This window comes from Humulus lupulus, chromosome 5, assembly GCF_963169125.1.
Source record: "Humulus lupulus chromosome 5, drHumLupu1.1, whole genome shotgun sequence".
NCBI classification, from domain to species: domain Eukaryota; kingdom Viridiplantae; phylum Streptophyta; class Magnoliopsida; order Rosales; family Cannabaceae; genus Humulus; species Humulus lupulus.
In genome coordinates this window covers 243,109,176-243,129,801 of record NC_084797.1, presented here as the reverse complement: position 1 = coordinate 243,129,801, position 20,626 = coordinate 243,109,176, and the positions used below count along the sequence as shown (strand labels likewise).

The following is a 20,626-nucleotide window of genomic DNA, read 5'->3' as shown; positions in this document are numbered from 1 at the left end:
GATTGGGCGTAACTGTATTGTTATGTGTTGATTGTTGAGGCCACAGTGGTATGTGGATGTACCTGTGCTTTGTGACTCGAGGCGATCCCAATGAGCAGGCTAGCGGAAAGTGTTGACAGGAATTTATACCCAGCTCGGGGCGAGCCTGGGGGTATAAGCAGGAATTCAGAGAAATGGATTGAGATAATTATTTGGTGATTTATCAGGTATTGGGAAGCAACGGGAAAATATTAGAGACACTTGAGGATTAGCGGGAATTGGGTGAATGACTAAAATGGCCCTACTTGAACAAAAGGATTTAGAATTTATAGGGAGGGCGTTTTGGTCATTTGGCTTTTGGAGATAGGTTTTTATAAGGCTTTATAGAGAGAGGGAATGCTGAAAGAAAAAGAAAAGAAAGAAGAAGGAAAGAAAGAAAAGAGGGAAAAACAGGTGGGTTTTCTCAAGGAACGGTTTGTGCGTTCTTGCACCGTTCCTCTCCGTTTTTCTTGGGGAAAAGCTCGGTGGAGAGTAAGGGTAGGCTGAGCATCAAGGATCTTAAGGTTATACTTGAAGATTTGGCAAGGATTAGCAAGAACACATCAATGTTTGAGGTAAGTTTTAGAGATTTTCGGTTTTAAGGGTTTTGATGGTTTGAGCTGTGTTTTGAGCTGGATTGATGGGAATCTCAGGGGATTTCTGGGCAAGCTTTGGGGGATAGCAAGCTAAGGAGGCCTAGGGTTGAATCAAGGTCGAAATTTGCAGCAATGGTATGATTTCTAAGACTTTAACTTTGTGGTTTGCTTGAATTTCTGGTTTAGGGTTGTTCATGGTAGATTTTGAGATTTGGGATAAATGATCTTGGGATTTGAGGATTTGGGATGCTTGGGATGAGTGGAGAGTGTTCATAAGCTTGATTTTGAGTTTGGTAAAGATTTGGGGAAGTTTAGTTTGAGATTGGGTGAAAGAAATCGCAGAAATGCGATATTGGGATTTCTGGGCTGCAACTAGCGCTAGTCAGTGGGCGCTGTAGCGCTAGTCCCTGTTTCTGGGGGGTGCATTCTGCTTGTAGCGCTACAGCGCCCTCTTTAGAGCGCTGTAGCGCTGCACTGTTCACAGAGGTGAATTTTGGGTTTTTGATGATGGATTTTGACCTAGGGTTCGGGGCTTGTTTCCGCCACTTTGTTTTGGGGATTTGGGACTTCCCGGGGGCTCGGGATTGGTCCCGAGGCTAGGTATTCGGACTTGGGGTTCGGTGTTGACTTTGACCTATGTTTGTGCCTAGGTGTGCGCTAAGGCTCGTGTGGGATCGTGCTCAAGGAGTCAGGTGATCTAAGCTATTGATTGGAAAGGTAAGAAAACTATAACACCCGAGGTTAGGGCATGGCCCCAGATTGTATTATGTGCAAATGTTTAAACCTTAAATGAATCATGATGTGTGTGAATGATTATTTCGAATGTACTATATGTGTGATTATGATGAAATGAGCGGCAAGGGCCGAGTACGGCGTAAGCCGGGGCGGCCGTGGGCCGAGTACGGCGTAAGCCGGGGCGGCCGTGGGCCGAGTACGGCGTAAGCCGGGGCGGCCGTGGGCCGAAAGTAACACCTAGCACATGGGATGCTATAATCAGGGCGGGGCCCGGTGGATTCATGTGTTTGCTTAGTCTAAATGGTTGACTTATTTATTTGTGGATTATCTGTTATGATAAAACTGTATACATTGCATATGTTATGTTCTGCATGAGTTTTCTTGCTGGGCTTCGGCTCACGGGTGCTCTGTGTTGCAGGTAAGGGCAATGACTGAGTCAACCAACCATGAGTACGGAGAGCGTGAAGCGACGTGTACATGTTTGGTCTGCCCGACTGCTTTGGTTGGGGGTTTATTCGAAAATGGCTGTAATAATCTATGATTTTATGATTTCTCAACTGTAACCTTATTTCAAGATGTAATTAGTTTTCAAAACTTATTTTGGGATCCCAAATGTTTAATAATAGAAGTTTTAATGAAATGACGCACTTTCAAAGATTACAGCCTTAACTTTTAATTAGTCACACTTTTGTTTCAAAACCTCGGTTAGCGAGTCCATTGCACACTATTTTGTCTTAAAAACTCACTTAGTAACGGCTCTAAGGAAGTAGGGCGTTACAACTTGGTATCAGAGCGAGCCAAGGTTTATTGGTTCTGGAGATCGACCGAACATGTACGCTCGCTGTCAGTGACAAGCTCGACTCAGGGTTGGTTGGTATGATTAATTGACATGTCTGAATATATGTTTGAATGCCCTGTTTGCCTGCTTATTTTATATGGAGCATGAGGAATGAAATGACATATGCATGAGATGTTGTTGGGCTGGGCCCTTGATTATTGCATGTCGAGATTGATGCATGCTGAATAATACTATTATGCATGTGGATGAATATTGGCATAATGGTTCACATATTAAGCGTATGTGGTTAATTTTATGAGTTAAATTCATATGTTATGTCTGTATATTGGATTGTATGAAGCATGATGAGTATGGATATACTTAGTGATGATTGAATCTGGTAGCTAAATGTATATCATTGTGGATTTGACCTAGTATATGCTTGCGTGTGCATTATACCTGTGGATATTTGGATCTAGTTGTGGGTTGGTTCAGGGTATGAACCTCAGGGTTCAGGAGTTGGTCAGTTTTGACAGATGAACTCGAGTTGTTGGTTCCTAGAAGGATTTGTGGACCTGATATTGTGTTGAAATGAGGGATCCTAGATATAAGTTGGAGTTGAGATCTCTAGTTATCCCTGGAAGCAGCAGCAGTGAGTTACTAGTGTGTGAGTAGGCTGTGGAGTTTGTTAGTTGAGATGGGATAGAAGAACAGCAGATTTCTCTGGGGAAATAGATAATTTCGATGTTTTAACAGTAAGGTGACCAGTGTTGGTTTACTGTGAGGTATGGACAGATAAAGGTATTATATGAGAGGTTTAAGGGGTGTTATCCTCGGGTTTTGAGGAAAGCTCGAGTTGGCAAGGGACTTATCAATAGACGAGCAGAGTTAATTCCACCCTTGGTTAAGAGGATGAGAGATCCTGATTTGAGGGTTGTGTTAAATGTTGAGGCAGAGAGATGCCCGGGTTTGGTACTCGGGCTGAGGTACTGGCTTGATGAGTTGGAAAGAACCTAGATGATGAATGGTTAGAAGAGATTTAAAGACATGATTAGAACCGTGGAGACTGGTGGGCTTATAAGTTTGGTTTGGGCTGTTGGGAGTAACAACAGTGTAAATCAATGGGTTTGGTAAAGCGGGTAATCCATTTCAGGAAGTTATACTGACGGATGTATCTGGAATTGATGGCGACCCATTTAAGGATATGAGATCTGGTATAGTCTAAGGCATTTGGGCTGCTCTGATATAAGGAATTTTCGTCCGCATGTGGAAGGCGGAGAGGGCCATGTGGTTCGAGGAACTGACGGTTGATGTTTAGAGCACGAGTGCTAGAGCCGCAAGGGCAGTGCTTCCTTGGAGGGAAATGGTAAAGATAGATTCGTGATAGTCAAGTTATAAGAGCCCCGGATAGTGTTGTGGCTTCTGGAATTGCCGAGATTGGGAGGAAAAAGTCTTAGTGATAAGATGGTACTTTTATTTGATAGAACGCAGTAAGGTTGGACTCTCAATTGTTGAGGTCGAAGGACCCCAGACAGTGCTTAGGCACCTAATTTGAGATTTGAAAGAAGCTTGATTGCTAAGGTGGTTGTCGAGTTGGCGACAGGAACCAGGGAGATTAGTTGGTATGCACATGAGTGAGAGGATTCCACCTGAGAGGAGGTCAGGTGAGGGCTTCTATATAGAATGACTCGAGATGTTATAATGGATTTCCCATGGTGAGGGAAACAGAGAACTGGAATGCATCGCTACATTCAAAGTTCGAGGCTGAGTCCTCAAGGAGGAGTATTTGACTGACGAGCTTATGCTTTGGGCAAGTAACGAACTGGAAGGGCTCGGTGTTGAGAATGTCCCGAGAGGGAGATGGACATAGAAAGGTTACCTCAAAGGTGCCATTTGAGAGGCCGAGGACAGTAATACTTATTGAGAATGGATTAGAAACTCTGGCGGATGGATTGTTGAGGATATCATCTGGAGTACGTAAAGGAGACAGAGCTGACCAGTGGGAAAGTTATGTGGGTATCCAAAGAAAGATTTAGGGAATACTTCAAGGTCAGACTACAGATAGGATTGGTATAAGGGATGTTGTAGAAGACGGTTTTGGCCGACAGAAAGTCTATTGGAGCAATCGAAGGAATCTGAGCCTGGTGTAGCTAGTGTGTTATACTGCGAGGATTGCTAGTATCGTCGGGTTAGGACGAAAAGTACAATGATGGATACAAGATGGGACGATGTCCCCAAGAGTTGATCTACGACCTGGTTATTACCAGTTGGAAACCAAGGATAAAGAATTTTCGTGAATTGATTAGGTTGCACCGGGCAGGGTGTGAGGAATTGGTAACAAGGATTCTGGAACGGTTCAAGCTGCAGCAGCACAGGTAAGTTCTTTAGACAGAGAATGCATGAACGGTGTGGGCAAGTTCCCTTCAAGTTCACGAGCAGTACATACGGATTACTCCCAGACAGAAATGGTGAGCAAGTGACTATGCGAAAGACGTTTGTACCCAGAAGGCGGAGTCTCAGGTAAGGTTCTACGGATTGTTAGTTTGAGCGTCGTCAGGAATACTCAGATTAGAGTTGCGAAGTGAAAGGACAGGTAAGAGAAGAATTGATCTGAAGCCGCAAAGAAGCTATTGAGTATCTGAAGAACTGAAGGCATAACAAGACTGGTAAGCGCGTCATCTAGTGCACAAGCATCTCCAGGGACAACTACATCAGAGACGAGGAGAACAGTAAAACTCGAAGTTTGACAGACTGAGTGGTGTCAAATCGGAAAGAAATTCAGAAGGCAAGGTAAGGTTTGATTGGTTACGGACGATGATGGGATTTGCGTGTGTTTGATTAAGTAAAGAGGGATGGCACAAAGGACTTGATCTATGTTGAGGACATGGATTTGTGGGGGTGCATTACGGATTATGCACGCCCAGGTGCATCTGGCGCGAGGTTGGATTGAACCTTGCGGGAGGCGACTGAATGGATCATGGTTGATACTCTTAGAACGTTAAGTCGACTGTGGTGTATGGCATAAGGCACTTAAGTCTTGGGTATTAGTAAGAAAGGTTATCGTTGAGACCCAGTGAGGTGAAAAGTAACAGACAGATGATCAGTGTTTGAATCCTTGATTGAAAGAAGGGAGATATAATTGGAGGCGGAACTCCTAGCTGGGAGGCATGTATCAGTCAAGGAATAACGTCATAGGGTGTAATGGAGTGGACAAGGCAACGACTGAGATCGGCATGATGTTAGTAGGTAATGGTTAGCTGGTGGGTGTCACTGAGCTATGGAATTCAAGGTGTTGGCTTGAGTTGAAACAGGGAAGGACCCTGTCATGGTGGTACAAGTAGGATACCAGGATCGAGTGAGGGATCCAGTTAGGATTTGGTTTTGAATGAGGGTTCTGAATGGACATCATTCCACCTCCTTGGGTACGTCGTACCAGGAGGGTCGAGCGGGTGACAGAATCTAGTGTTTTCCTTTGGACCCTGAGGGGTTAAGTAATGTGGTATTGTATCATAGGAATAGACCACTATAGACCTTAAGTAAGGTGTTGGGACATGAAAAGTTTTAATTCGGTGGTTTGAGTTAATGTAGTTGGTTCAGGTGAACTAGTAGCAGGGTAAAACGTTGGTGATACAGAATTGAGACCCTATAGTGTTTCAAATTTTGGAATGGATTTAGAGAACGAAAGGAACAGAGTGGGAACCTGGAATTATCAATTGAGTACAAGTGAAATGCCAGTCTGAAAGTTTATCAGATATCTTAAGGGATTGAACGCTGAGTAGGCGAATACTTAAGGTATTAAGGGAAGCGTAATCCCTGATGAGTTAGTCGTGGTAGCAGTTGCTGGTGTCTGGTTAAAGAAACGCGACATAGGACATGGTAGAGGTGAAAGATAATGAATACTACAGTTTGGCTTTAGTTCAGAGGGGAAGCCAAGAAGGTCGTTGAAACTTCTTAAGGCAGGAGTGTTTGCCTATTTGAAAGAATAAAGAGCTGGTAAAGTGCTAAGTTATGAGGAAATAAAGTTCCGGGAAGGAAAGAGTTGCATCTCTGCGTAATAACAGACGAGGATCTGTAAGGTGTTCAGAGAAAGGAGGGAGAGTTCGGACTCTTGATTCAACATAAAATTTCGAAGTGGTACTAAGTGTTAGGCCAGCGGGGCCTACAAGCTGATCCCACCTAGTAGAGGTGACGACGTTTGAGTATCTATGGAATCAAGAATAAGACAATGAATGGGTCATTGTAATCTAGGCAGGCCCTGAGGCTTCGGCAGGGTTGCTGTGTAAGCGAAAGGCTATCGAGAGTATGGCCGTTAGACAAGATCTTGAGAGGCAAGATTGTTACTCCTGTAAGACTGTTGTTGAAAAGTAAAGTAAAGGCGGTGGACCTTGGAAGTTATGGTCAAGAGCTGCGGGTTTATTGACTGATATGTTGGATAAATTTCGAGGACGAAATTTTTATGAGGAGGGGATAGTTGTAACGACCCAAATTCGCTAATAAGGCTTAAGGGCCTTGATTAGCGTGCCAGGAGGGCATGATGGGATTGATGTGTGATTTTAATTATTTAAATGCATGGTTATGATTTAAAGCATGTTATATGACTATTTGTTTATCTGAGATGCATGACTATGTAAGTTAGTGTGCATGTAGGCCCGGATCGTGTTAGAAGGGGCATAATTGTAATTTTGGCCATGATTGGGCGTAACTGTATTGTTATGTGTTGATTGTTGAGGCCACAGTGGTATGTGGATGTACCTGTGCTTTGTGACTCGAGGCGATCCCAATGAGCAGGCTAGCGGAAAGTGTTGACAGGAATTTATACCCAGCTCGGGGCGAGCCTGGGGGTATAAGCAGGAATTCAGAGAAATGGATTGAGATAATTATTTGGTGATTTATCAGGTATTGGGAAGCAACGGGAAAATATTAGAGACACTTGAGGATTAGCGGGAATTGGGTGAATGACTAAAATGGCCCTACTTGAACAAAAGGATTTAGAATTTATAGGGAGGGCGTTTTGGTCATTTGGCTTTTGGAGATAGGTTTTTATAAGGCTTTATAGAGAGAGGGAATGCTGAAAGAAAAAGAAAAGAAAGAAGAAGGAAAGAAAGAAAAGAGGGAAAAACAGGTGGGTTTTCTCAAGGAACGGTTTGTGCGTTCTTGCACCGTTCCTCTCCGTTTTTCTTGGGGAAAAGCTCGGTGGAGAGTAAGGGTAGGCTGAGCATCAAGGATCTTAAGGTTATACTTGAAGATTTGGCAAGGATTAGCAAGAACACATCAATGTTTGAGGTAAGTTTTAGAGATTTTCGGTTTTAAGGGTTTTGATGGTTTGAGCTGTGTTTTGAGCTGGATTGATGGGAATCTCAGGGGATTTCTGGGCAAGCTTTGGGGGATAGCAAGCTAAGGAGGCCTAGGGTTGAATCAAGGTCGAAATTTGCAGCAATGGTATGATTTCTAAGACTTTAACTTTGTGGTTTGCTTGAATTTCTGGTTTAGGGTTGTTCATGGTAGATTTTGAGATTTGGGATAAATGATCTTGGGATTTGAGGATTTGGGATGCTTGGGATGAGTGGAGAGTGTTCATAAGCTTGATTTTGAGTTTGGTAAAGATTTGGGGAAGTTTAGTTTGAGATTGGGTGAAAGAAATCGCAGAAATGCGATATTGGGATTTCTGGGCTGCAACTAGCGCTAGTCAGTGGGCGCTGTAGCGCTAGTCCCTGTTTCTGGGGGGTGCATTCTGCTTGTAGCGCTACAGCGCCCTCTTTAGAGCGCTGTAGCGCTGCACTGTTCACAGAGGTGAATTTTGGGTTTTTGATGATGGATTTTGACCTAGGGTTCGGGGCTTGTTTCCGCCACTTTGTTTTGGGGATTTGGGACTTCCCGGGGGCTCGGGATTGGTCCCGAGGCTAGGTATTCGGACTTGGGGTTCGGTGTTGACTTTGACCTATGTTTGTGCCTAGGTGTGCGCTAAGGCTCGTGTGGGATCGTGCTCAAGGAGTCAGGTGATCTAAGCTATTGATTGGAAAGGTAAGAAAACTATAACACCCGAGGTTAGGGCATGGCCCCAGATTGTATTATGTGCAAATGTTTAAACCTTAAATGAATCATGATGTGTGTGAATGATTATTTCGAATGTACTATATGTGTGATTATGATGAAATGAGCGGCAAGGGCCGAGTACGGCGTAAGCCGGGGCGGCCGTGGGCCGAGTACGGCGTAAGCCGGGGCGGCCGTGGGCCGAAAGTAACACCTAGCACATGGGATGCTATAATCAGGGCGGGGCCCGGTGGATTCATGTGTTTGCTTAGTCTAAATGGTTGACTTATTTATTTGTGGATTATCTGTTATGATAAAACTGTATACATTGCATATGTTATGTTCTGCATGAGTTTTCTTGCTGGGCTTCGGCTCACGGGTGCTCTGTGTTGCAGGTAAGGGCAATGACTGAGTCAACCAACCATGAGTACGGAGAGCGTGAAGCGACGTGTACATGTTTGGTCTGCCCGACTGCTTTGGTTGGGGGTTTATTCGAAAATGGCTGTAATAATCTATGATTTTATGATTTCTCAACTGTAACCTTATTTCAAGATGTAATTAGTTTTCAAAACTTATTTTGGGATCCCAAATGTTTAATAATAGAAGTTTTAATGAAATGACGCATTTTCAAAGATTATAGCCTTAACTTTTAATTAGTCACACTTTTGTTTCAAAACCTCGGTTAGCGAGTCCATTGCACACTATTTTGTCTTAAAAACTCACTTAGTAACGGCTCTAAGGAAGTAGGGCGTTACAGTTCCCTCGATTTCCATCCCTGGCCGACATGTCCCGAACGTTAGAGGGTGGCCTGCGCTGGTCGTTGTGTCCCCGTGCATTATCATGCCGTGGGGGACCCCGGACCGCAGAGCCTAACTCTGAGTTCCTCTTGTTACCAGGAGGGTACTGACCTCTGTTCGGTAGGTTTGGTTCATCGCCCCTATGGCGTCTAGGACTGCGAGGCTGCTGCTCGGTCCTATTCTACCTCTGTTGAGGGGGATTACCACGACCAGCCTGGGATGGTGGCTGTGCCTCAGGGTGCAGCGGGACATCGTCATGGGGCGCCTGAGGCTGCTCGGGCCTTTGTGGACTCGATGGCTGGATTGGTGGGTTATGATTAGGACCCCTTTGAGGTGGCCCATTTGCAGGCTGATCAGGCTGCGAGACAGGTGCGGCCTGATTCCTAGCCAGTTGCAAGGCTGCCTCTAGGGCTGCCATGGCCTCGCTTTGGCGACGATCCATTTCCGCCTGCCTTTCGCTTAATTCTGCGCGCTGCCGTTCATTCTCCTGCTGCTGCCGCGTCATAATTTCGAAAGCAGTCTCTTGACTAGCCCTCAGATTAGCCAGCTCTTCCTGCAACACCCCTAGGGTACTCTTCAGCGTTGCGTCATCCATTTCTTCCTCTTCAAATTCTAAATGTGGCTCATCCTCAGCCACACTTGCAGGAGGAGGAGGAGGTGGTGGATTTGATGGTGCAGCAGCGGCCGCCTGTCCAGCTTTGCTTGCAGTTTTAGCCATTGGTTTTCTCAACAATGATAAATCAAGCTCTCAACGAGAGCACCAGAATGTTGACCCAGATTTTGGTCAACTGACACGGAGTCAGAATATGCTTGATGTGAATGAATGCGTTGAAAAGAATCGAATGACAAAAACAATAAGAACACGATATTTTATAGTGGTTCGGCCCCAGGATCTGGTAATGACCTACGTCCACTTAGATTGTTATTGATGTAAGAATCAAATGAGTGATCAAAGAACTAGGGTTCAATGAGTTTCACTAACCTCTGAAGAACAATACAATGTCTCAAGTAGAATTACTCTAGTATCAAATAATTCGAAAGCCAAAAGTCCATTCCTTGAGCTATCTTCCTCTATTTATAGGCTCAAGGGGGATTTACACAAGATTGTTACAGATATTCTCTCCTGAATAATCGGATACTCAGGAGATTGTGTGAGTTAATTTCAGGATTTACAAAGATCTTTATTGGAACACGATGCTGTATGCAGAACCATCGACCAGACTGGTCGCAGGAAAGACTGGGTCGCCCCTGCTTATAATGTTCCTTCTGGTCGATACACTAGCAGAGTTCCTCCAGATGTCAGCTACGTGTCCAAGGATCACTTGCCACGTCATCAATGCCAGTTTTTTGGATAACAGTAGGGCCAGTCATCATTCCAGAAAGCAACCATAGTGATGTGGAGCGTCACAATTAGGCTGAAAAATAACATTATGTAATAATTAATTACATAGTGTAAGAGCATCTTCAACCACTCTAGCCAATTAATAGTTAAATTTGAGCTAAAATTGTTAAAAAGCTAATTTAGCTAGTCACTTTTAATACCATCATTCAAACCATGTTCTCTATAATAACTAAAGTTTATTAATTTAATAACTTTTACAAATTTGGATTTTCAACATAGATTAATTTAATAAATTTTATATATTTAGATTAACATCATTGCTTTTTTATTATTATTAATTTGGCTAATCACTTCACACTATTAATATTTGGCTAGTCAAAAAGTAAATTGTTATTATAGCTAGTCCAAAAGAGTTATGGTTTAAGTGGTGAAAAGTTAAAAAAAAATGTCACATCATTAGCTAAAATAACTAATTCTTTAACATGTCAAGTACTAAATTTTTTTTATTAGCTAAAATAGTTAAAAAGTAACTTATTTTACATTTTTTATCACTAAAAAAAACTAGCTATATTTTAGCTATTTTAACTCTTACCTTTTTGGCTCTCTAAATATAGAGAGCCTTCATGACTAGCTAAATTTTATTTTATTATTATTTTATCATCATTATTACTATTTGATTATTATTTTAATAAAAGATGTATTTATAGAGCCAAAGTGTGTTCCATAAAAATATTAAATTATTCAATAGCTAGTTATAATAGAGAGTATGATTGGAGGTGTTAAGTTAAAATTGGCTCCTAAAATAATTTTTTATCCATTTTAACTAAAAAATAGAGCATGGTTGGAGTTGCTCAAGAGCACTTACGATAGCTAATGTAAAATAATTACAAAGCTAAAAATATAGTTAAAAGCACTAAAATTCTTCTCCATAGGTGTTTAGCTAAACTACAATAAATGTATATTCCTCTCCACATTTAGCTACGCACTATGGATATTTATCTTTTAAACTTATTTAATTATTTTGTATTCTACTCTCTTATCTTCTTTTATTCAAATAAATAATATCTAGAAATATAATATTTAAATATTGTAAAAAAAATATAGAGAAACTGATATATGACGTAATATACAAATTTGTGGTAAAATAAAAAAAAATAGAGTTTTTGTGATGTATTTTAAAAGGCTTATTAGCAAAATGACATATTTTTTAAAGTCATTTTGCACTCTAGCCTAGTTTTAATAATTCATTGCAAAAAAACATTTTATAATTTAGACAGCTAGTTGAAAATTTAGATGGGTAGTAAAAAATTTAGACAATTAGTCGAATTTTAGATAGATGTCATTTTGCAAAAAATTATCAAAAGTAGGTCAAATTTCTCTATCTTAAATAATAGAGTAGATAAGCTCATTTGTGAGTGCTCTAACCCATGAAATTACACCAAATATGAGATTTTTTTATAAACTTTGAAAAATATGGCAGTTTTTTTTTTAAAGTTTTTTATGGCATATTTTTTTTATTTACATTTTTATGGGAGCTTTTTTCCCATATATTTGTAAAACTTTATTTGTAGACCATATTTTATCTTTTATACTTTTTTTAGTACCTATTTTTTATAATTTTAATTTATTTGTGTTAATTTTTATCATTTATATTTGATAAAATATTATTTTATCAAATCAAATTTGATAAAGCATAAAAATAAATGTATTAGTATAAAAGAAAATGAAATTAAAGCAGTATCCAACTATCAATGAGGTCATATGTTTGATTGATCATTTTTAAATTAAAAAATAAAAAATAACAATATAAATGCATAAAATAAAATTAATACAACCATGCATTGTACTGCGTATGAGATCACCCAGCATTCTTTAGTAAGGATTCCTTTTCTTGGCTCAATCAATATCCACAAGTCCATAGTGCCACCTCCCACAAAAAAATTCAAACATGTTTGATTTTGTAACTAAACGTGGGTTGACCACTTAATCTTATTTTGCGGCAGAATGAAATTAAGGGATGAAAACAAGTGAGACAGCTAAAGTCATATTCATCGTGCTGAAATAAAAGGCGGAGGCTACACTTTTCCATATGCAATCTTCTTGTACTGTCACTCACAAAGGAAGCCTCTATGACACTGCAATCATTTAGCTGCTCATCTGAAAATCACTCTCTTAGTATGTAAGAAACCCAAATGAATCGGTCTTTGTATTTGAACTTCATATTTGATTTTTCTGGGTTTTTTTTTCCAAATCTGTTTGAGTAACCAGGTACCTTGATGCCTGATTCATTTTATTCATATCTGATTTTTTTTTAGACCTAGGTGTAACCAGTTACTTTTTATTCTCATTTCTTCTTCTTTTCTTCCATTTGTTATATTCTTTAATCAACATTTTATCCACAGTAACTGGTTACCATTATCAAAACAATTTTGATTTTTTTGTAATAATAATCGTATGCTACTGTCCATTTTTTTTCATGATGTGTGGTAATCGGTTACAACTATAAAAATCAGTTTTATTATTTGAGAGGTGTTAGTAACTGGTTACAACTATAAAAATATTTTTTATTTTTTTAAGTAATGTACCATTATCAAAATATCAATTTAATTGTAATTGGTTACTGAGTGAGATTTGGAAGAAAAAAAATTATATGAAAAAAAATAAACTAAATTGATGGTGAAGGTAACTGGTTACAACTAGGTCTGAAAAAAAATGAAAAAAAATCAGAGACAATTGCGATGGTAACCGGTTACTTAGCCAGACTTGGAAAAAACTAAGATTCAAACAAAAAATCTAAACTAATCATAATCGTAACTTGTTACAACGAGGTTTAAAAAAAAAATCAAATCTAAAAAAAATAACCAATTGCTATGGTACCTGGTTGCTTAGTCAGGTGTGAAAATAAAATAAAATCTAAACAAAAGAATCTAAATTAATCGCTATTGTAACTGGTTACACTTAGGTCTAAAAAAAATCTCATATGAATAAAATGAATCAGGCGTCATGGTACTTGGTTACTTAAACAGATTTGGAAAAAAAAACCCAGAAAAATCAAAAATTTTGTTTGCTTGTTTTTTTATTTTTTGTACTTGTATTCTGAATAAATTTTGTAAACCTATCGATACATTTTTTGAGCAAACGTTCTAGTTCTATTTCTTTAAATAATTAATAAACACATAAATATTTATGTTAGAACCTTATTTGATAAACGTTTGACTGCTAAACCTATATCCAATTGATCTAAACATCACAAGGAAGAACCTTTTGACAACTTTTGCCATTTTTAACCAAAAAAACTAATCAGCTAACCTAAGCTTTCATATGTTAAAAGTACCCTAAAATATTCAACTACCTAGCTTCTTATACTACCCTAGTCTACACTAAATAATAGCAGTCAATTTTTCTTAAGTACATTTCTTAAATCAAATCAAATATGAAGTCAAGTACATAATTACTTAAACAGATTTAGAAAAAAAAAACCTCAGAAAAATCAAATATGAAGTTCAAAATCAGATGTGAAAAAGTAGAAAAAGAATAAAACTAGATTTGAAGAAAGAAAAAGAAGAATAAGAAAGACCGAATAAGAAGAAGAAAAAGAAGAATAAGAAGAAAGAAAGAAGAAGAAGAAAAAGAAGAAAGAAAGAAAGAAGAAGAAAAAGAAGAAAAACCAGTTCGTCGTCGTCAGAGGCAGCGGCGAAGGTAGCATCGCCGGAAGAAATCTGAGATGGACACTGAATGGGAGAGGAGAAAGAAATAAATGAGAAGAGAGAGAGATCGTGAGGAGAAAAGAAAAAATAAGAAAATTAAGTTTATGATAATTTATTTACTATATTTTAAACTTTTTTTTCCAAAACTTAACATATTTTGTACAATTATTTTTTTCCCATAAATTAAAAAACTATATATATCTTTCTCATGTAAACTTCTCTTTTTGTAACCCACACTGAAAACGGGCCGAAATAGGCCAATCCTTACTGGGCAGAAGCCCATTCGGTGGTAGAAGTTAACAGGCCGAACAATCACTTCGGTAATGGGCCTTGTAATTCACAACCCAACCCATTATAACCGATTCCTTTTAATAAAAATATAAATATTTTTTTAATTTTTTTATACACAACCCTAAAATTCTCAGCTTCCCTAACCCTAAAATTCGACAGCCACTCTCCTCCTCACCCTCTCAGTCGCGTTTTCTCAGTCCTCCTCACGCACGGCCGCAGAGCACGGCAGCTCAGCTCTCTCCAAGCGTGAGTTGTGATATTTCATTTGTTAAGTTTATTTTTTCTGAATAATTGTTCTGAACTGAGCTCCATATCCTTGGTATTTGATTTTGATGACTTTGATTGCTATGGAAATTAATTTCTTTGGATAACTGCATTTGCGTTTGTAGTGAGGCTGAAGTTTATCACGTATCAGTGGAGAGCTCTCCAGATAATCTTAAAACCCTAGTTTTCCAGTTAAGGAAGGCTCTGAGAGCGAAGTTGTACCACAAACATGGCGGACGTCATGCTACTCAATGAGGTAGAGACTACGGCGGAAAGGTTGGGCATAGATCTGTCGCAGGTCGATATCGACTCTATTCGCCTTCCTCATGGAGAAGATTTTGGCATTAAAAGGTAACCTTACAATTTCATTTTTAATCATTTCCGGGTTTAATTTGTGCTGTGAGTTTTGATTTTGAAGAAACGTGAAGCCGTTTTGTTTGTATTGAGTAGAAAACGCATATTGTTAACTACTTGTTACTGTATGTGAACTTCGATTTCCAGTGACGATGAAGATGTTTTCCGGGATGAAAATATGGAGTTCGATTCCGGGTTTGGTAATATTATAGTCGTCGATAATATTCCGGTGGTTCCTCGGGAGAAGTTTGAGAAGTTGGAGGGTGTAATTCGCAAAATTTACAGCCAGATTGGTGTAATCAAGGAAGATGGTTTCTGGATGCCTACTGATTCCGAGACTCATAAAACCTTAGGCTTTTGTTTTGTTGAATTCAATACCCCTCAGGTGAACTCACTCACTCTCTTTGTTTTCTTTCTTTGACGAATCGTTTGTTCAAAGATATACAGTTTCATCAAATTAGTTATACTTTATTGGGATTTTGTTATGTTGTGCTGAAAATTTAATTTACCGAGCTAAAGCATAAAACTCATTGTGCGGAATAATAGTGGTGACAAATCCTTGTCTCTTTACTTTTGTGGCTAGGTTGTGAAAAGCTTTTTAGTATGTAAGTTGTTAATTGTGTAATTGGCTTACGAAATTCGGGTAATCATTGTTTCTCATTCACTTCACTTTGTTATTATCACCTTTGTAGGAAGCTGAGCTAGCCCTGAAAACTAATGGGTACAAGTTGGATAGATCTCATATTTTTGCTGTCAACCTGTTTGATGACTTTGAGAAATTCATGAAAGTTCCGGACCAGTGGGCCCCTCCTGAAGCTGTGCCTTATACTCCAGGGGTAATGTTCAGATCTGTATTATTGGATTATAGCAAGTTGAACAGAACGGACATAAATGTTGGACAGCTATAATTTCGTGATTGTTGATTGTACTTCTTGTGGCTGTTGTGATATTTTTGCAGGAAAATCTTCAACAATGGCTTACTGATGAAAAGGCCAGAGATCAGTTTGTGATTCGTGCTGGTACAGATACTGAAGTGCTATGGAATGATGCCAGACAGTTGAAGCCTGACCCCGTTTACAAGCGTGCTGTGAGTAATGAATATGATATTCAGTTTTTATTTTGTTTTCCTGATTTAGGAGATCTGTGAGTTCTTGGTCAATCTTACTATCAATGCAAATTTTGAGATGGACAATGAACTTTGATTGATCAAGCATAGTATTATCTGTTTTGAGTTTTGACCATGTATATATCATTTTTGTTTATAACCATTTAATAATGAAATATTATTTCTCTTTGTTATAGTACTGGACAGAAAGTTTTGTGCAATGGTCCCCATTGGGTACTTACTTGGCAACCGTTCATAGACAAGGTGCCGCAGTTTGGGGTGGTGCCTCTACTTTCAATCGGTTAATGCGTTATGCACATCCCCAGGTTCGTTCTTGGTGGTTTCTATTTTTTGCGCTATTATTTTCTTGTTTAGTCTTTACAATTTAATTTGCATACTGCAGGTTGGACTAATTGATTTCTCCCCTGGGGAGAACTACTTGGTAACTTACAGCAGTCATGAACCAAGCAGTCCAGATGAGCCAAAGGTGAGATCTTTGCTATTTGTTAATTTTGGCAGTTATTTTTGCTGCCATTATTTATGAGAACTTTTGGTGCAGAGAGTTGTCATCAATATTTTTGACGTAAGAACTGGAAAGGTTATGAGGGATTTCAAGGGAACAACAGATGAGTTTGCAATTGCAGGAAGTGGGGGTGTGTCAGGGGTATCATGGCCTGTTTTCAAGTACTATTTTTTTTTTCTCTTGATACTATCAATCGTATTTTCAGCAGGTTGATTGTTTATTATATCACACATTCATGAATTGCATGATTTTTCCAGATGGGGTGGTGGAAAAGAAGACAAGTATTTTGCAAGGCTGGGAAAGAATCTGATCTCTGTTTACGAGACAGAAAACTTTGTTCTTGTTGATAAGAAATCCTTGAAGGTCGAGAATGTGATGGATTTCAGTTGGTCTCCTACTGATCCAATTCTTGCCCTGTTTGTTCCTGAATTGGGGGGTGGGAATCAACCTGCCAGGGTGAGTCTAGATTTTCTCTCAGCTGACTATTTTAGTTTGACAAATACATATATGCATATTAATATCTTGCTCCAAATGACAGGTGAGTCTTTATCAAATCCCTAGTAAAGAAGAACTTAGGCAAAAGAATTTGTTCAGTGTCAGCGATTGCAAAATGTACTGGCAATCCAATGGGGATTACCTTGCAGTCAAGGTTGACCGCTATACAAAGACTAAGAAATCGACATACACTGGCTTTGAGCTGTTCCGGATAAAAGAGCGTGACATCCCAATTGAGGTGTTTGAGCTGGAAAATAAGACTGACAAGATTATCGCCTTTGCTTGGGAGCCAAAGGGTCACAGGTTTGCTATTATCCATGGCGATAACCCTAGACCTGATGTAAGCTTTTACTCAATGCGGAGTGGTAATAACACAGGCCGTGTTTCCAAACTTATCACTCTAAAGGGCAAGCAAGCAAATGCTCTATTTTGGTCTCCCACCGGTCGGTTCATCATTCTAGCAGGATTGAAAGGACTGAATGGGCAGTTGGAATTTTACAATGTGGATGAGTTAGAAACCATGGCAACTGCTGAGCATTTTATGGCAACAGACATTGAGTGGGATCCTACAGGAAGGTAGTTCTTTCATCTATAATTCCATAATAGGGAATCATTGTTATTCATATTGATCTTGGATTTGATACATCTTTCTTGTCAAATCAAACAAATTCACTTTTTTCTTTCTTGCATCTGACAAGTTCTGTTTGTGACAATTAGGTATGTTGCAACTGCTGTGACTTCAGTTCATGAGATGGAGAATGGTTTTAACATTTGGTCCTTTAATGGAAAGCTGCTTTATCGGATATTGAAGGATCATTTCTTCCAGGTAATTTCATTCATCTCCGATATGCATTTGCTTTTCAGTTGAGAGACAGAAGTGAGTTAACTTTACCATAATCTTTATTCACATTGTCACATTAGGGTGCTTGCCAGATATTCGTTTGAATGTCTACTATTTTTTTTAACACTTTTCTCGACCGAGTGAGATTTTATTTGACATGATTCTATTTTATATTTGCTACAGTTTTTGTGGCGGCCAAGGCCTCCACCTTTCTTGAGCCCCGAGAAAGAAGAAGAGATTGCAAAGAACTTGAAAAAATACAGCAAGAAGTACGAGGCTGAGGACCAGGATGTGTCAATGCTATTAAGCGAGCAGGATCGGGAGAAGAGGAGAATGTTGAAGGAAGAATGGGAAAAATGGGTCAGCGTGTGGAAGCGGTTGCATGAAGAAGAGAGATTGGAGAGAGAGAGGCTTAGGGACGGAGAAGCTAGTGATGATGATGAAGAAGAGTACGAAGCCAAAGAAGTTGAAGTTGAGGAAATTTTGGAAACCACCGAGGAGATTCTTCCTTTCGAATATGATCAGGAGTGAAGTAGTGAAAAACATAAACCAGTATTCTCTCAACTTCGAAGTGAAATTTCCAGCAAAAAATACTTTGAAGTGAAGGCCTCTCCATCCAAGATAGCAGATACCTTTCTTTTTGTCTGGGAATTTTGGACCAGCTCGCGTTTTTGTTTTCTTTGTAAGGAGTTTGATTGAAACAACTTGATTCTTGATATATTTTTGTTCTAAATTATTTTTGATTTAGTAGAGACAGAATTTTGCTGAGTTAACTTATGCACAGAACATGGCTCACTCATATTCCTGTTTTGTTATGTTTGGCAGTAGAGAGATTTCAGCTCAGCACAAGTCTTTTTCTTTACAAAAATCTTTGTATACGTTACAATGCATAACAATTACTAACATGGTAATTATCGTTTCTTTTTTCTTTCTTTTTTTTAAAAAAAAAAGAATGTTTACCGAGAAAAGGAATTTTAATGAAAGCAAAAGGGGTTTGGTGAGAAAGCGTTAGAGGGATATTTATGAAGATTTCCTTTAGTTGTTGAGAGGGTATTCCCTCAAATGTATGTGTTGTGTTGATATCGTTGTAAATAACAATTCACTAACAGCTACAATCTCTCTTGCATGCATATAATATATATACATATATGGGGTATTATAAGTCTTATCGGTAGGGTTCTCATTACTCTTGACTCGTGGATAGTTTTTGGTGTGATTTTTTTTATGATCGTGTATATTGTAGCTATTTAGAGCATCTGCAAATTTTCAGAAAATTCCGAATGGTTTCAGTACCGAAAACTAGATTCAAACATGTTGCACGCATGACTAATTTTTTTTATGCGCGTGAAAAACATGTTTGAACCTAGTTTTCGGTACTATACACTATTAAGATTTTTATGAAAATTTGCAGAATGCTCTAAATAGTTACAATATACACGGTCATATAAAAAATCGCGCCAAAAACTGTTCACGGTTCGAGAAACACTAAAAGCCCTACCGGTAGGGCTTAAAGTGAAACCCCTATAGAAAAATTGTTGTGTCATGTATATATATATATATTTAAATATTAAACATGCCTCAACTTCAAATTTTATATAAAGATAAAACAATCCTAGCCTGGTCTATATAGTATTTTGTTATTAAATATAAACCGCACACATTACATTTGTGGGCCTACATATATATACATTGCGAAGTTCTTTGGTGCGGACGTACGGAACGCCTGCACTTACGGTTTTTAATATATATTAGTTTATTATTATTATTGTTATCATTACGGTTTTTAATATATATTTAACGTTTAAGTTTTGTTGTAGTCAGATTGTAGTCAGATTGTATTGTATCAATTAGTCAATATTTTGTATCAATTAGTCAATGTAGTCAGATTGTATTAATTACTCCATGCTTCTATCTCTGTTTTTTTTTCTTTGATATATATGCTACACATAAGTGAACCAAGTGCAAGTGGGTGTGGTCCCCATCCCCTGTTATGCTTTCTTCTTCATTGTACTAAGTTTTTTCAAAGTTCAACCGTGAGACAAAAACGTAAGTTAACCCAGATACAATTTGCAGTGTTTTTGTTTGTTCTCAAACGTAAGTTCTCTCGAGAAATGGGTTTGGTCTCATTCTCTATTTTCAATGTATTTTCTTCTTCTCAGCTTGAGCTATACAGGTATTGAGTTTCAGACTACGCACTTGCACTTGGTTCACTTACGTGTAGCATATATATCAAAGAAAAAAAAGCAGAGATAGAAGCATGGACTAATTAATACAATCTGACTACATTGACTAATTGATACAAAACATTGACTAATTGATACAATAAAATCTAACTAAAATCTGACTACAACAAAACTTAAACTTCAAATATATATTAAAAACCGTAATGATAACAATAATAATAATAAACTAATATATACATTTATGGAACTATTCCACTCCTACCCCTCTCAAATTTTAACCATTATTTTTCAATCATGTGGTGATAAAATCATTCAAAAAGTTGGACTAATTGATATAACTTATTGATTTGACTACGCAAATAATATTAAAAAAATGATAATGTGTATTTGAGGTAAGATAATGTGCACCATAACCTAATTATCAGCTACAACATGACACATTACAAGGCGAAATGATATTCATGAACTACATATCTATAAATTTCTATTTACAAACTTCAAATAAAAATAAGTATAGTTAGCTAGATATATATTAAAGACAACTAAATAAGCATAGTTTAGCAAGAT

At 38.5% G+C, this 20,626-nt stretch overlaps 1 protein-coding gene across 1 annotated transcript; it reads left to right on the top strand.

Annotated features, from left to right (window-relative positions):
• The first annotated feature begins 14,400 nt into the window (after positions 1–14,400).
• LOC133778672 (eukaryotic translation initiation factor 3 subunit B-like) lies at positions 14,401–18,719 on the top strand. Its single transcript, XM_062218674.1, has 12 exons — positions 14,401–14,540; positions 14,684–14,909; positions 15,060–15,297; positions 15,605–15,748; positions 15,871–15,999; positions 16,215–16,343; positions 16,421–16,504; positions 16,577–16,701; positions 16,798–16,996; positions 17,079–17,611; positions 17,753–17,861; positions 18,060–18,719. The coding sequence occupies exons 2-12, from the start codon at positions 14,788–14,790 to the stop codon at positions 18,405–18,407; spliced, it is 2,160 nt and encodes a 719-aa protein (XP_062074658.1). The 5' UTR covers positions 14,401–14,540; positions 14,684–14,787; the 3' UTR covers positions 18,408–18,719.
• The last annotated feature ends 1,907 nt before the right edge of the window (positions 18,720–20,626 follow it).

Coding starts and splice junctions, on each gene's coding strand:
- LOC133778672 (XM_062218674.1), top strand. CDS start 14,788: ATGGCGGACGTCATGCTACTCAATGAGGTAGAGACTACGGCGGAAAGG. Junction 16,505..16,576: donor GCAGTCCAGATGAGCCAAAG/GTGAGATCTTTG, acceptor CTTTTGGTGCAG/AGAGTTGTCATCAATATTTT. Junction 17,612..17,752: donor GAGTGGGATCCTACAGGAAG/GTAGTTCTTTCA, acceptor TGTGACAATTAG/GTATGTTGCAACTGCTGTGA.